Genomic DNA, 16,803 nt, shown 5'->3' with positions numbered 1-16,803 from the left:
TTAGTAAATAGATGGAATTTTATATGTTCCTGTTTTAAACATTTTATTTTTACATTTCTTCAGTTGATTCCTGGTTCCTGGCCTAGGCTAAAATGATGTCCTACATCCCATAAGTCTTCATGGGTATTTTGTTTTCTTTCACCTGGAAGATGAGTTTTCTAAGCTAAGCGCACCCTAATGCCTGCATGCCGGAGTTAAGTGCAAATGGATTCCAGGAAGTAAATGCCACTTGAACCATCTACCCTTATTTAAGATGGCCAACAAAATAAAGCATAGAAACATGGATGAAATGGTGAGTTTGCTTTAAATTTTAAAAATTATTTAAATAGCGTCTCCAGTTTGTGGTGGTCAGATTCAGTTTAGTTCCGCTTTAAAATTAAGGCCAAAAGATTACCAGTCCTGGTGCTCCTGTCACCCAGATTTTGAATACATTTGAGTAGTTACGTTTACACTGAATTACAACAGCATAGTCACACTCCCCCCCCCCCCATCTGACTCAACCCCTCTCTATCCCGTTGCTCTGTTCCCACACCTTAAGCCTTACCCCTCAGGAAGTAGTTAGCAGGCTACACAGCATGAACTCACTAATGTTTAGAAACAATAAGGCAGCCAGGCCAGATATACTAGTATGTAAAATGGGGAACCTGGCAACCAATAAGGGGGAGATTTTCTAAAACTGGTGCACACAGAAACTGGTGCAGCTGTGCATAATAACCAATCAGCTTCTAACTTCAGCTTATTCAATTAAGGTGTTACTAAACCCAGGACCCTGCATTCACTATATCTGGTCTCCCACAGTACACAGAACATGGAAATGCAATAGTTTTAGTAAATATAAACTGACTAATACCTTTTTTTATCAGCAATTAGAACAGTCTTGTGACTTCTATCATTGTCTGGTTGAAGCTTGTAGGAGTAGTTTTTATTCTGAAATTACTGTCCTGGCAGGCTGCAGGGCCCCTGACTCTCTGTCTGGACAGTGCGGATTGGCCCTGTGCTGATCACATGCACTCTCCCAAGAAAAAAGAAAACACCTCCCTAGCAATATACACCAAACTGAGCATGTGCAGTAAGTTACTGAATTGTAGTTAAGGTACTTGGGACTACTACATCTATAGAAGTCAAATATGACGGGGGGTATATATAGTTAAAAAAAAAATTATTACCCGGTGACTCCAGATGGCTATCTAGGAGTGTAAAGCCTTTAAGATGCGTTTCTCTTTTTTGAGGAATTATTTGTATCTAATATAATATATTAAAATAACCTAATTATTATCACTGGGAAATTCAAAATCCCATTTGTGAAAACAAACATGTTTTTTGTGCCTTCATACATGAGTCTGATTTCTGAATCAGTTACTTTACGTGGATACCCTTTCTCCATCACATGCCTTAAGAAGGATATACATATTTTATTTTTTTCATTTAACCATCTTGTTGAACGAACAAAATCTTACAAATCTCTGCATTCACACAAGCTGCATAATAAGATCTCCCCCGCTGCGCTATTGTATTCAGGCAGCGGGTTCTGCCCCTCCCATCCCTGGCAGAACACACTGATCAGCACTGCAGCTGATCGAAGGCTGTTTTTTTAGCAGGACAATTTGACAGACCGGTTTCTGTTGAATACACAAGGCTACACATGTACCAAAATTTGGTCGGTTCCGGCTTAACTGGCCAAATTTAGGTACGTGTATACCTAGCTTTAGATATAAGAAGATCTAATCCAGAAAATAAAAGTTTAACTCGTGTTAGGGCATGACAGTTCTCAATATCTTCTGTAATTTGTGCTGTAAATGAACATAACATTGAGGAGGGAATGGTCAAACCATACCGAATTAGATATTTGCTGCTCTACTACTGCAAAAATGGCTGTATTTAGTCATTTCAACAGCTCCTCATTTTTACAAAGGATCATAATGTTTAATCAGAGAGGAATTCCCTTTTTAAATGTGAAAAGTTTAGTTTAATTATTTTTTTATAAATTTACTAAAAGCAACTTACCAGATTTGGAACCGCATGAAATAGCTGTTTGACCCGTAGGACACGTACACATGTTAGGCCGTGAGCAAAACCCATCACCACAGGAGTGCCGACAAATGGCTGTAAAACAAACATTTCACAAATGTTAACTTAAAGTGGAATTAAAACGAATGTGTTGTCCTTCACTTTCAACTGTTAAACTTTATGTGTTATTTTGAGTCTTTAATTAGGTTTAATTTCTTAAAATAACTTTCGTAATTAAATAAGAACTTGACTTTTTGCATAAAAATAAAAGATGCCCCCATTTTTCAAAAAGCAAAAATGGGCATTTACCTTTTTTTTTCATTAGAGTCTGCACAATCAGTTTGCTTTGGCTCCTGCAGACTCTTCCTCCAGCTCAGGTCTGTACTAAGTTATGGACTTTCAGTTACAGGGCATGAAGCAGGAGCGGACTAACAACTCATGGGGCCCCCCGGCAATAGGAGATTATGGGGCACCCGGGCAATAGGAGATTATGGTGCCCCTGGGCAATAGGAGATTATGGGGCCCTCTGGCAATAGGAGATTATGGGGCCCACAGGCGATAGATTACGGGGCCACACAGTATACACACACAGTGTACATACACACAGAATACACATACACACACTAAAAAGGTACTGGAGAGGCGGGGCAGCTATAATCTTGGGATTTTTAAAAGAACACAGATTTTTTACATACTGTCCCTCGTTTTACTGAGGCTGGCAACCCTGATGGGGCCCCCTAGTGACATGGGGCCCTCAGGCAGTGCCCGAGTGCCTGAATGATCAGTCCGCCCCTGGAATGAAGTATCAACAGACTACAACAGGGATCTCCAAACTACGGTCCTCCAGCTGTTGCGAAACTACACGTTCCACGAGGCATTGTAAAACTCTGACATTTCCCGACATGACTAGGCATAATGGCAATTGTAGTTCCTGACCAACTGGAGGGCCATAGTTTGGAGACCCATGGGACTACAAGATAAGGCTTGTAGTTTTTGTATTTAAAACTTTCAGTGAATGAATGACATGGCCGTGCTGGGAGAAGAACCCATGGATTCTGTAAGTAGGTGTGTGTGTGTGTGGGGGGGGGGGGGGTTGACCCTAAATATGGGTTTAACATGAAACATGGCCAAAAAAGATCTGTTATGGAGAGTGTCGCGGACACTGGCTGCAGGCACCCTTTCTGCCACATTCACCCTGTTATTTGGTATTGCTATATGAATCTATCTTTTTGTTACATTTTTGAGAGACTGTTTTCTTGGATTTGCCCAAAGATTATAATTCTGAACAATACATTAACATTGAAAGAGCTGATCACATTGGCCCCCGGAGACGGGCTGTCTGGTCACCTGGGCTGTGCTGTGTTAATTAACATGCTAATTATATAGTTGTCTGCTAAGGGCCCTTTCACACGTGCGGACCGTATGTCCGCATTTTCATCCGTCCGTTGCGGATGAAAACGGGACATACATGGATCCCTATGTGATTAGGGGTGTCAGCGGATGACCATCCGCTGACACCCGTAATTTGTCCGCCTCCACAAAGATCCGCAAAATCGGACGGAAGAAAATCCTATTTTTCTTCCGTCTGCCTGATCGGATCGGATGAACATGGACATACGATCCGTGTTCGTCCGATCCCCCATAGGGGAGAGCGAAGGAAAGACAGGGCGGTCCCACAGTGTGCAGGGACCGCTCTGTCAGCTGCCAGCTCAGCTGGGATTTTACGGAGGATCCCCGCTGAGCTGTACGGACACACGGAGGCAGATCATTACTAATCCGCCCGTGTGAAAGGGCCCTAAAGGTATTGGGAGAGGGGAGTGGGGAGTATTCATGAGTCAGCCCTACCTCGTTATCTAACCCATTGTGTTAAAAGTGTATAAAAAGTCTGTATTCTGCCCAATAAACTTTGCTAGATGTTACAAGCTATTTCCCGCTAGACTTGTTTTCAATGCAGATATAATAATATATCTCTCTGATGGTCAGACTGGAGGAAGCAGTATTACTGACGGAAGCACTCAGAAGAGTGTGGGACAGGATCCGTCACAGAGAGGTAATTAACCTCCCTGGTGGTATGATTCTTTCTGAAAAAACATGCTGAAAGCGGTACAATTATTTGCAAGGAAATTTGGTGTTTTATACTGTAGGCCTGTAATTTTTAGGAATAACTCACTTAAATCTGACCAAACAAGAATCTAATAGGCATCCCGGGTATGAAATTTTTTTAAAAACAAAATTTTAAATTATAATATAATAAATAATTATAAATAATTATAGCAAGTAATAATATAATAAAAATAAAAATTATTCAATAATGTAATCAACTCAAAATCACTAAATGTGCTCAGTTGCAGAATTGTTGCTGTCATTATTTTTTTTTTTATGACGAATTTCCCCGCAAATCGCTATCGCACAATTCTGCAAGTGATTATAATTTATTATCGCTGTTTTCTAGCTGATCTAAAACCATTTTTGACATAAAAAGACACTTTTGGTTGCTATGGACAATCTACAGTTTTCAGGCAGAAATAAAGGTTTTTATTATATAAAATGACATGTAGGACACTGGGCAGACCACTAGGGACAAGGGGGGTGTGTTTTTTTTACATACAGTACTGTAATCTATAAGATTACAGTATACTGTATGTATTGTGTTTGTTTACTTTTTTGAATTTGGCACCGATCTCCGCAGGGAACGGAGATCGGCGGCACAGGAGGACGCTGTGTGAATCGAGCGAGGTCCCGCTCGCTCACACAGCGTGGTGACATCGCTGGATCCAGGAGAAGGTAAGTCAGCGCACGCTGCAGGCTCTGCATATCTACCCCGAGCGTGACTCGGGGTTACCGATTTTGGTAGAAAAAATCAACCCCGAGTCACGCTCGGGGATACCGCCAGGAGGGTTAAAAAAGTTTTAAATGTTAAAGATAAAGGTGATGCATTTCATATTAGTTTTAATTTTAATTTTATTTTAGGCTTTCCCACCAACCTATACACAAATGGAGCAGCCATTTTTGCCAATGTTTCAATAGGAGATCATTTTTGTTTCTGTTTCCTTGTAAACTTAACTGGTCATTGAGACAGGCCATGAAAATGGCTTGAAATGGTGACAGGCACTCTTTACTGCTGCAGTCATAGAAGACCGCCTAAAAATGTTGAATAAATGTAAAAGATAAAGGCCCAATAAAGTTATATTTCATAACTCATTGGTGCATTTTAAAGAACTAAAGGTACAGGCCCAGCTGGAAAAATGATGCGTGAACTAATCACCATAGAAACACAGCGGCAAAAATTCCTTAACATGTAAAGGAGACTTTATTTTGACATTCATAATGTGCAGGTTTGCTTGCCTGACATTTGCAGATTATCTTTCGATGGGTGTAGCCCACTTGTAACACAAATATGCTGAGGCAGGACGGCTGCTTCCCATTTACGGCTACATAATTTATGGAGAGCCATAACATCTGTACAGGATATACAGTAAAAAACGATGACACTGTGTAATATAGTAAATGATGAATAATGATTTGTTGTCATTAGTGGTGATTTTCTGCTTATGTTCTAACACTTTAATGTCACGGCATTGAAGTTTGGCCAACATTTGTACAGGTGCCAGAAACGTTACTGCAGGTCTGAGAGTGACTTTATGGCAGCAGGTGCACAAGTTATAGTTCTCAGGCCTCGTACACACGGCCGAGGAACTCGACGTGCCAAACACATCGAGTTCCTCGGCCAGTTCAGCCCTGAAGCCGCCGAGCAGCTCGGCGGGACGAAAGCTCCCATAGAACAACGAGGAAATAGAGAACATGTTCTCTATTTCCTCGTCGAGCTCCTCGTCGGCTTCCTCGGCCGAAAGTGTACACACGGCCAGTTTCCTCGGCAGAATTCAGCCAGAAACTCGGTCGGAAGCTGAATTCTGCCGAGGAAACTGGTCGTGTGTACGGGGCCTCAGACTCACCAACTCAAGCAGGAGAAACCTGCAGTCTTATTGCCTTTGTATTACAAGTCCCAGCAAGGCTTGCGTGTTGTACTGACAGATGTAGTACCTGATAATCTAAACAGGCACAGGTTGCCCAGTGAAGATCAGCCTACCGCTATTTCACTTTGGTAATACATTTTTGTTTAATAGCATAGTCTGAAAGAAAGAATGTGTAGTAACCCGCAGCAACTAAATTTCACTCTGTATCATGTTCATGTAGCTACACCAATCCAATGTGATTTCAAGACTGCTTTGGGGCACTGGACATTCTTACTACCCTCATTAAATAAGAGCTATTTGCTCCCTACTTGCACACCGATACAGAATATACATCCACTATATCATAATCCATAGTTTAAAGCGGAGGTTCACCCTAAAAAACATCTATATACCATTACATCCAGCATACTTCCGACATCTACAGTATGCTGTTTTTCTTTTTCTTTTTTGCCGTACATACCGTTTTATCGTTATTTTCCCCCCGGCTTCCGGGTTCTGGCTCCCGTGGGAGATGGCGTTCCTATTAAGAGGTTAGATGATTGACGTCTGGTGAAAAACTTCCCTTGGCGCATAAGGCGCGTCACCAGTTTTCCGTAAATAGCCGACCTGCGAGTTGGCTCTATACGGCGCCTGCGCAGTCAGCTCTACACGGCGGGCGCAGGCGCCGTATAGAGCCGACCCGCAGGTCGGCTATTTACGGAAAACTGGTGACGCGCCTTATGCGCCAAGGGAAGTTTTTCACCAGACGTCAATCATCTAACTTCTCAATAGGTAAGCCCACTCCCGCGGGAGCCAGAACCCGGAAGCCGGGGGGAAAATAACGATAAAACGGTATGTACAGCAAAAAAAAAAAACAGCATACTGTAGATGTCGGAAGTATGCTGGATGTAATGGTATATAATTGTTTTAGGGTGAACCTCCGCTTTAAGTACAGTGATAATTTGACAAAGTTGCAACCACTATTTGTCCACTTGACATAAAGCAGAGTTGTTCAAATCAACCTTTCTAGGCTGCAGGCCACTTGCTGCATCAATACATACATTGATGTCTTCTTTAGCATCCTTGTGTCTTTAATACAAGACACTATAATACTCAAGCTTCCACACGTCCTGGTAGTATCAGGCGCTCTCCCTTCGTTTCAGCATCCAATGCCTGCTATTAAAGCTGGTAGAGTTTTTTTTTGGTAGAGGAGGCTACATGTCTCTTCTGGCAAAATAACGTCCTTCCTTTTCCTAGAAACTGCTCCAGGTGAAGTATTGGAAAACCAGCAGCCGACTGGCTCCCGATCAGCAGAACACTGATTAGAGTGTTCTGGCAGGGGGGGCTGTCCCCTTGTTAGAACACAACAGCTCAGTGGGGGAGATCACTGTACTAACATTGGATCGTTAGTACATCAACTCCGACCGGAGCTGTCAGTTTTTTTTTTTTTTTTAAATGTACCAGTGTGTACCAGGCTTTAATCTCAGGACATTTTTAAGTAGGATTTGGTGATGTTACTTCACTTCTGTACTGCTTATTGTTCTTGTTGGACACTCTGAGATGGAAAGCAAAATCCTACCTCTATCAAGATGGCTGCCTTCACACAAAGATACACCAAAGTGGAAAATATCAGTGAGACCACAGGCAATACTGGTGACTAGGCCCTTTTCCCCTGCCTTCCTTTTTTGGGTACAGCTTCCAGAGTTTGGTTCCTCATTAAAGCCATTTTCAGCAGTGTAATAATAAATTAAAGCAAAAAAAAAAGAAGGAGACAGTCACTTACGAACAATACATTGGTTCCCTCCAGGTAACGTTTTCCATCCAGGACAGCAGTAGGCATTGTAACGAGATCCACATACATTTGGTCTAAAAGACATAGAGTAAGCATTGTATTAGACCAAACTGTTAAACTGTATTATTGTGTCAAGTACATAAACAGATGTTCATTGTACAGTATATCATTGGAAAATTGAATAAGCACTTTATTTAATCTACTATCATTACTCAAGATGAAAAATCAGGTAGCTCGGTGGAGTAAAGTATCAGTTTTCTGAGGTTTATGTAACTGTCACAGATTATTTGGGTGGTGAAAGACAAGAGAGATGGATGCTGGGCCTAAGTTTAGAAAATAAAAACCCTGATGAGGTATTAACGGTCACCATGGCCCAAATTCTGTCCAGCTCAGCAGTATTTTAATGAGTCCAGAATGCTCTCACTCAGTTATAACTTAATGAGTTGGATGCAACCCAGGCACAACAAAGTCCGCTAAAATCTACAGGGAAATGGTCATTTTGGGGACCTTTAACGCCTTCTATGCTTTGCAGATCACAAACCCTATGAATTGCATTTCTTGTATTCCCGAATTCTGAAAAATTAAGCAAGCTTCATATAGCATAATGGACCACAGAAAAAAAAAACATAATGTAAGTTTCACACCTGAAAAATTAATAAATTAAGTAGAAATTTTGCTTTATAAAGTGAGCTGTGGAAGTGGGAATACAAATAATAAGTCAAGTGTCTAACAAAATCTTTTACAACCTTTTTCCAGGGACCACTTTGCAAATTTCCTGAAGCAGCAGAAACAGAAATGAGCTTGATTAAAGATATATTCACAAATCTGCCGACAATATCACCAATTTACAAATGAATGCTACTACTACTACTATAACAAAAACTGCTCTATCTAAAACTATGATGGCTTATTGCTTAATATCATTTACGGTGGTAAAATACATAATTCAGTTTATTCTGTATTTGATTGGGTGTGTGCCGCCCAATTGTAATCACCCTGCAGGTTACCTATGTGAAATTAACCAGCAGTTGCTAACAGACAAATTAATAAGGCCCCTTTCACACCGGGCGGATCAGTAATGATCTGCCTCCGTGTGCTCCGTAAGCTCAGCGGCGATCGCTCTGTAGATCCCCACTGAGCCGGCAAATGGATGGATGAAAAAGCAGACATACGGTCCGCACATGTGAAAGGGGCCTTAATCACTTAAAGCCCAACTCCAAAATATTAGCAAACCAACCCACCCCCCCCCCCTCAACTGACTGCTGGCATGAAAAACTATCCAGATGCCCATTTACTTATGCCCATAACTAAATCCATGGTCACATGACAATCCTTTTCTCTTCTTCTGTTTACAGAGGTCCTTCTTTGGTTGCCCATCGCTGCCTGCATTATGTGTACATCTCCCATTAGTGGAGGCGACACTTCCCTAGGTCCTCTCGTAACCGTTCCCCAGTAACAACGTCTATGTGAGACGAAACGTGCGTCGGGAGGATAGACGCGCTGACGTCATCACAAGTGGATGGGAGCTCGTATGCCGGCCGGCCTTTCTTACACGAATGCCGTTGTTATTACGAACGCTTCTTTTTATCTTCAGATTGTAAGTGCATATTTGTCTTTTTAATAAACATTCATGTTTTTAACTGTATTACGCTATGTGAGCTTCCTACATTTTCTTGGTGATATGGTGGTGATCACTGAGTATTAGAAGTGCATCCAGTGTCCTGCATTTGTCTGAGCCGGAGGAGTGTGATTGATATCTGCAGCTTGCTCATATAGGTCTGCCAGCTTGTCTCTGGTAAGCACAAAATTCCCACGGTGGTGGATCACGAGTGTTTTATGGTGAATTTTCAGGATTCATTACTTCTGCTGGCACCCTCAAGTGTGTGACCTTATTAACCTTCAAGACCCCATTGGATTTGTTTTCATAGACTTTTTCCTATGTGTTTTTTTTTTATTTATTTTGTATTTTTTTTTCATTTTTCACTTTTCACCGGTGATTGACTGTGGATTGTTAGATTTCAATCACTTAATTACTGTTGGCTCTAATATTTAGTCACTGTATTGTAGCACAGCTTGTTTTACACCTTTGTTTTTCTCTCTTAACAGGATCCAGGGGCAGTGAGGGGACCAGTGCCCAAGAAGATAACAAGCATGAAAAAAAGCCTGGTCCCTGGGGCAGGAAATGAGCTTGGCTGTGACTTTGATCTATTACACTGTAGGATGGCTTTGGAAGAGGTTTTCAGAATCTCGAATGAGGAGTAAGGCTCGGTATACACTAGTAGAATTTCGTTCAACATTTTTCATTGTAAGGCTGTTGTAAGAATGTTTTTCCAATCATTAGCGGGGCGGAATCGGCTTTCGTTTTCAAACACAATGACGAGAACATTCCAAAGAGCAGGATAGAATTTTTGTATTGTAGTGTATTTGGTTTTCATTCAGTAAAGTTCATTCATTCCAATACCAACTGTTAAAAGCAAATACATTTTTGAACTACTTTCAAACTATATTTGAATGTACTAAAAAAATTCTGTATGATTTTTCGTAAGAATTTTTGTAAAACTTTCACTTGAAATTCTACTAGTGTATACACAGCTTTAGAAAACTGATGCATAATATTCATTTTTGTCTGCAGGTGGGTTTCAAAAAGTATACTGAGCAGTGATATCACTGAGTAGTTTTGATGTCACTTGTAAAGCTGTAGATTAAAATAACTAACATATTTATCTAGCACTGATTCACTTTAATTTCCGATGTACTCTGTGCCAAAATGCTGCCAAAGATGTACTTAAAACTGTGCTTCTGTTACTAAGTACTTCTAGGCATTCATGATTGACTCCTGTGAGTGCCATTCACATAGTGAGTTCTAAAATGCAAAATATAATGAGCCTTGCAATCAAACCTGGTCATGGAACAACACTCCCCCTAATATGACACCCCACGTAGCCTAGGATAATGGCCAGATCCAAGAGTTTTATGGGTGACATTATTAGTCAAAATTGCTTAGCAGATCATTTAGCACTTATGCATCTTTAGAGAGCAGTTAAATACTTAATAGGCACTTAAATGATACTTATCCTTAAAGACAGTTTTCTTTGGGGTATTTGTTGTTTTTATAAACTTTATAAAGCACCATTACTATTTTTCTTGGGCAGCCCTTGGACACATTACATATTCTTTAACTGAACAAACATATATAAAATCAATTTATTACATTTGATTATTTAACATGTTAATCATTTGTAAAACATTGCTTGCAATTCCAAAAATCCCTCTAGAAATTATCCATCTGTTGGATAAGGAGCCAGAATTTTTTAAAGTAATTTTTTATATTTATCTTGAGAATAGGCTTGACAGTAACTGTTGCCAAGTGTGTTGAAGACTCTTGGGCCCCATGTGGGGAAGCTTTGACGAGTCTCCCCACAGTACTAATTGCAACAGTTATATGGGGGAAACTCCCCATAACAGGTTATCTGAGGACAATCTAGCAATGGGTGCAGCACAAAAACTGTATTTTAACAACTAATGTAGGACAATTCAGCTGTAATTCATTATCTTTACAGTGTGACAGATTGAATGCAAATAGAAGAAAGTTTGAGGCTTGATGCCTTGAAAACCCTCTGTAAAGGCTTTAACAACAAAAATCAACAAAGGCACAGCCACAGTGACTTGAATTGTACTCATCAGAACGGTTCTGAATTTGTTATTTTTTTTATTAGTTAAATATATTGATAAAACTCTTCTTGTGCTATACTATACACTGGTGGGAGGACCGTTTTATCAAAATTGTCATGTAGCAACAGTGGCGGTACACCTAAGTATAACATCAATGCTGCATTCAGGTTCACTCAGGCGACACACCCTACTTGATAAATATATAATTTTCATGAAGACCTTTTTCTTTTGCACTACTCTAGTACTATAGTCCATATTTTACTGGTATTTTTATGCTGTCCTTCATATTTTGCATCTGGCCACCCTACTACTTTAATCCTTGTTTAACTGGTATCTTTTAAATGGTCATGAGTCATTGGTCAATGGAAAGATTCCAGCAGCAAGCTCTCTCTGAGCCCACTGCAGCTCTACCAACACACCTAACCAGTAAGGAATGTGCTCTTGCTATTCTGGCCAGAAACAAAGTGAACAACTGTAATAGTCTGAGTTTTTAGAAAGCATAGACTAAGGAAAATGATAAAAACTGTGAAAAGGTTAGAACCTTTGTTGCATCTTTCCTGTTGTCTGGGTCCTCCCTGAGGAGGTTTCCACCACTTCCTGTTCAGGACACAGGGTAAAAACAGTAGGTGATACAGGACAGTACAATGTTGTGGAAGGAGCAAAACAAAAAGCAGTACATCAGTTGAATATAACATATAGGGAGTGCGCCCAGGAAGAGGGCGTAAGGGGCCATCAAGGAGTCTTCCTGGGCCGAACTAACCGCACCATATAGTACATATCACATAAGGACTAGACCAGAGTATGAAGATATTGGGAGTATTACAAGTATTCAATAAAAGTAAGGGAGAGGGAAGGGAGGGGGAAGGAAAAAAGGTGGGGGAGCAGGAGAAGTGGAATGGAATAGGACAAAGCAAGGGGGAGGGAGGAGCCTTCAGATGGAAAAGGGGGTATGGGGGAGCCCACCATGGGGAGCTATACTGTGAGCCGTCTAGCCTCCACCCATGCCGACCAGATTTTATAAAATTTCTTAGGGCAATTGTGCCCCATGTACATCAGCTTGTAGAGAGGGAGAGTAGCGTTCACCAGTTCCCTTCAGGTGGAGATCCTAGGTGGCTTTGTTGCTTTCCATTGGAGCAAGATGCAGTATAAAAAATAAACATTTTTTATGAGTAGTGGTGGGTAGATTGTCTGTGATGCCCAGCAGCAGGACCAAGGGATCAAGCTTAACGGTTATCCCACTGATTGAGCCACCGCCCGCCAAAACTCCTGCACTCGCAGGCAAAGCCAAACCATATGTATGTAGTTTCCCACCTCTCTATGACACTTGGGGCATTTATCGTCGGTGGTATGGTACATTATTGCTAACCTTTGGGGCATGTAATGGACCCTGTGAAGGAATTTTTTCTGTATGAAGCATTCTCCTGCCGAGATCATGAGAGGGATAAACTGCTGTAGTCCCTCTGACCAGTCCAGCCATTCACTTGTATGGCCAGCAGTATGTGTCACCTGCGGCTCCCTGAGAAAAGTGCGTCAATTTATGCACTAGAAAACTTTGAAGCATGTAATCATCCGTGTGCTTGAGGCCTTACATTTTAGTTCTCTCTGACAGAGTGAGATCTTGTCACTGTGAAAATGGAGGAGAAAATTACCCATGATTCACATTAAGTGTTAATGCAAGGTTCTGGACTATTGCTTCTGAGCAGAGAAAACTGTGCTTTTGGTTTTCTCTGCATTCTGTATTTCTGGATCAGAACTGACAATCCTGTGTCTGGATTTTACCAGGTTCCTGCAGCCTGAGTACACAGGTGTGCAGGGTCATTATATACTCAAGCCAATGGATAGCTCAGAGCTCCCAGTTTGGAAACAGCTCCCAGTATGGAGACAGCACCCAGTGTGGGAGACAGGGGATTTCACCAGGGGTCAGAGTTGCCCCAGCCAGCAGTCAGGAGGTCTCATCCAGGGGTCAGAGGTGCCTCGACCAGGAGTCAAGAGACTGGAAGTCTCGACCAGGGGTCAGAGGTGACCCAGCCAGCAGCCAGGAGACAGTGGGTTATCTAGGTCAGGTGAACCCCTATCCAGAAGCCAGAATTGGACCACGAAGCAGAGTGTTGTGACTATAGGCTAAGAGAGCCAAGTGAACCAGTAAAGCTGGACAGCACAGACAGAGGGACTGGTAATAAGAGAAAGTGCTGCCAACAAGGTAGCCAGGTGGCTCAGTATTTTAATTTGTTTGTATTGATGTGGAAGAACCCCTGCATAGGCAACTGATGTCTATGTGAACTTTCCATTTTATTCAATAAAAGTGGGCTGCCATGTCCTTAGATATAGTTTGGATTGACACAACCCATTGAAAAGCACCTACCACATAATCTTCCCAATACCACATTACCATTTTTACGTAAATCTCAGTTCAGGCTTTGACAATATTATGCTACCATAAACTAATTAATGAGCTGCATAAACAAACATCAATGGACAGATATACACTATATTGTCAAATGTATTGGGACACCTGCCATTACACACACATGAACTTTAAAGCAATGCCAGTCTTAGTCCGTAGAGTTCAATATTGAGTTGGCCCTCCCTTTGCAGCTATAACAGCTTCAACTCTTCTGGGAAGGCTGTCCACAAGGTTTAGGTGGGTGTCTATGGCAATATTTGACCATTCTTCCAGAAGCGCTATTGTGAGGTTAGGCACTGATGTTGGACGAGAAGACCTGGCTTGCAGTATCTGCTCTAATTTATCCCAAATAGTGTATGTGCAGGTATGTAAAGGCTCATACAAAATAAATATCACAGCTATATTTTTATCATATTACTTCCACTGTTTGCTGCTAGGCATTCACATTATTTTGCACCCCATATGTTATCGAATGTGTTCAAACTATATTTAAAGTGGAATTCCAGCTTACACCTAACTAGCTCTAAAAGTGCCCCCCCCCCCCCCTTCCTCACACCTATGCTAACCAGCCTGTGTATGAAAGATGCATATACCTACCTATATTTAGGCCACTCTGGTCACATGATCTGGCTCTGGCTTCAGGGGAGAAGAGGGTGCCCTGACAACAGATGGATCATTGAAGCCTATGGTTGATGTCACCATTCCAGGCTTTACTAGCCAGCTTCAGATATGCTCCCTCCTCTCCCTGGCAGCAGCCGCTGGCTGACACTGGGAAAATCACAAGACTGGACCAGAGTAGCCTGGACATAGGTAAGTATATACACAGTTCTTACACAGGTTAGTTAGCATAGATATTAGATAGGGGACAGTTTTAGGACTAGTTAGGTGTAAGCTGGAATTCCACTTAAAGGGGTTGTAAAGGTTCATGTTTTTTCACCTTAATGCATTGTATGTACTGTCAATCAAATCTAATGATGCGGGAGGCCAAGGGACGGGGCCGAATCCTGCAATTGGTGGCTATGGATGCCGAATATAGGACTCAGGAGCGTGCCCGTAAGGTAACCCCCTTTGGGGGAGCACTTCCCAGGGGTGTTATCTGAAGTGGGGAGGAGCCGAGAGAGCCACCGAGGCACCCCAGAACAGGAGAATCGGGGACACTCCAAAACGAACTGCACAGTGGAGGTGAGTATAACATGTTTGTTATTTAAAAAAAAAAATAATCAAACCTTTACAACCCCTTCAAAAGAAAAATAGTTAGTTTACAATATAAAAACCACAGAAGAGAATGCCTGTATGTGTTATAGAGCAGTTAAAGTGGTTGTAAACCCTTACAGACCACTTAGACCTAAAGGCAAGCCTAGATTAAGGCTTACCTGTAGGTGCAAGAACCTTTCACGGTTTAGGAGATATTTCCAAAAGACATGCACCGATGTCTACAGCACATGTCTGCTATGCATACTAGCTCATTATGCCTTTTTCTTGCAGGTTTTTTTTTAAGAATTTTTTTAAGAGGGTTTACTTCCTCTTTAAAGCTGGACAACTAAAGCATAGGAACAACAATTTTGGTCTTAGCTCTTATATTAATAATATTTAATTAATTAAAATATTATGCACGATATTTGTCCTTTTTATGCACAAATAGTTCACTTTTCTTTCCATGACCAGATCATCCTCCAGATTTAACTTTTTTTTCCCACTGTTACACAACAGTACAGCAAAAAAGGAGAAAGCTTCAACCACGATTTGTCTTCTGGACTGCATGGAATTCTGAGCTGGCATGAGCAGCGGGACCAGTCAGGAACAGTTAATGGCATTAGCATTAGTATTTTACTTTAGGCAGTGAACTATACATATCACTGCTACATTTTTAAGTCTATCTGGAGGCTTTACAATGCTGTCCTGGATTTACAGCGATTATATCATAAAGATTGGAGCGGATGGGGAGTTTCTGTTTTAAAGTAAAAACTGGAGCATGTGGATATATGCAGCTTGCTCTGAGAGCTCTTGTGTTGTCTAATGCCTCGTACACAACGTTAAAAGAAACAACGTTTTTCTCGACGAGTTCCTTGTCAAGCTTGTCAAGAATCTTGTCAAGCTTTCCTTGCATACACACTGTCAAAATCTCGTCGTTCTCAAACGCGGTGACGTACAACACGTACGACGGCACTATAAAGGGGAAGTTCAATTTCACTGGCGCCACCCTTAGGGCTGCTTTTGCTAATCTCATGTTACTGCGTGTTATGTAAAAGTTTGGTAAGAGACAATTCGCACTTTTCAGTCTGTTACAGCGTGACAAATGTGCTATCTCCATTACGAACGCTACTTTTACCGAAGGTGCGCTCCCGTCTCATACTTTATTCTGAGCATGCGCGGGTTTCTAAGCATACACACAAACGTGTTTCTCGTCGTAAACCAGCCCGACGAGAAACACGACGAGGAAATTGAGACTCCCGACGAGAAAAAAGAGAGCACGTTCTCTTTTTTTTCTCATCGAGAACCACGACAGTTTCCTCGACGAAAAACATACACACAACCGTTTTTCTCTGCAAAAGAACGCCAGCAGTTTTCTTGATGGTTTTTGCCGAGGAAAACGGTCGTGTGTACGAGGCAAAACTCGGATTGAGATAATTTTCAGCTCTGCAAAAAGATCCTATCAGCATTATCTTAAAAAAATTCAGCAGTATGAAATATATAAATAATTTAATGACAAAATTTGCACTGGAACTAATTTTTTTCAGTGGCCTTCAAAAAAAAACAACCATTGATAATTAGCTTGTCAAAGTAGGTAAAGCAATATTGAGTCCCTGGGTCCCTGGGTTAAAAACAAGATTGTTCCTGTAGGTTTGTTCTTAAGGAGAAACTGCTGTCTGCTCACATAATTTGTAATAAAACATTTTTCTAAAGCTTCCCTCCAACCACTTTGCATATTATTTTATATATACTGTTATTCTGTACTTGCCAAATATGCTGCAAAA

At 41.3% G+C, this 16,803-nt stretch overlaps 1 protein-coding gene across 1 annotated transcript in view; it reads right to left on the bottom strand.

Moving 5' to 3' along the window:
- The window catches only part of FBN1 (fibrillin 1), a 359,844-nt gene that overhangs the window by 302,954 nt on the left and 40,087 nt on the right, over positions 1 to 16,803 (bottom strand). Inside the window, exons 2-3 of the mRNA XM_040342652.1 lie at positions 7,744 to 7,826; positions 2,005 to 2,103 (exon numbers count right to left, since the gene is read on the bottom strand). Of these exons, the coding sequence (XP_040198586.1) occupies positions 2,005 to 2,103; positions 7,744 to 7,826 (182 nt within the window). The remainder of the gene's footprint in view (positions 1 to 2,004; positions 2,104 to 7,743; positions 7,827 to 16,803) is intronic.

The sequence above is a fragment of the Rana temporaria genome, chromosome 3 (genome assembly GCF_905171775.1).
Source record: "Rana temporaria chromosome 3, aRanTem1.1, whole genome shotgun sequence".
Taxonomy (NCBI): Eukaryota; Metazoa; Chordata; class Amphibia; order Anura; family Ranidae; genus Rana; species Rana temporaria.
This window is presented reverse-complemented; position numbering and strand designations above follow the sequence as displayed.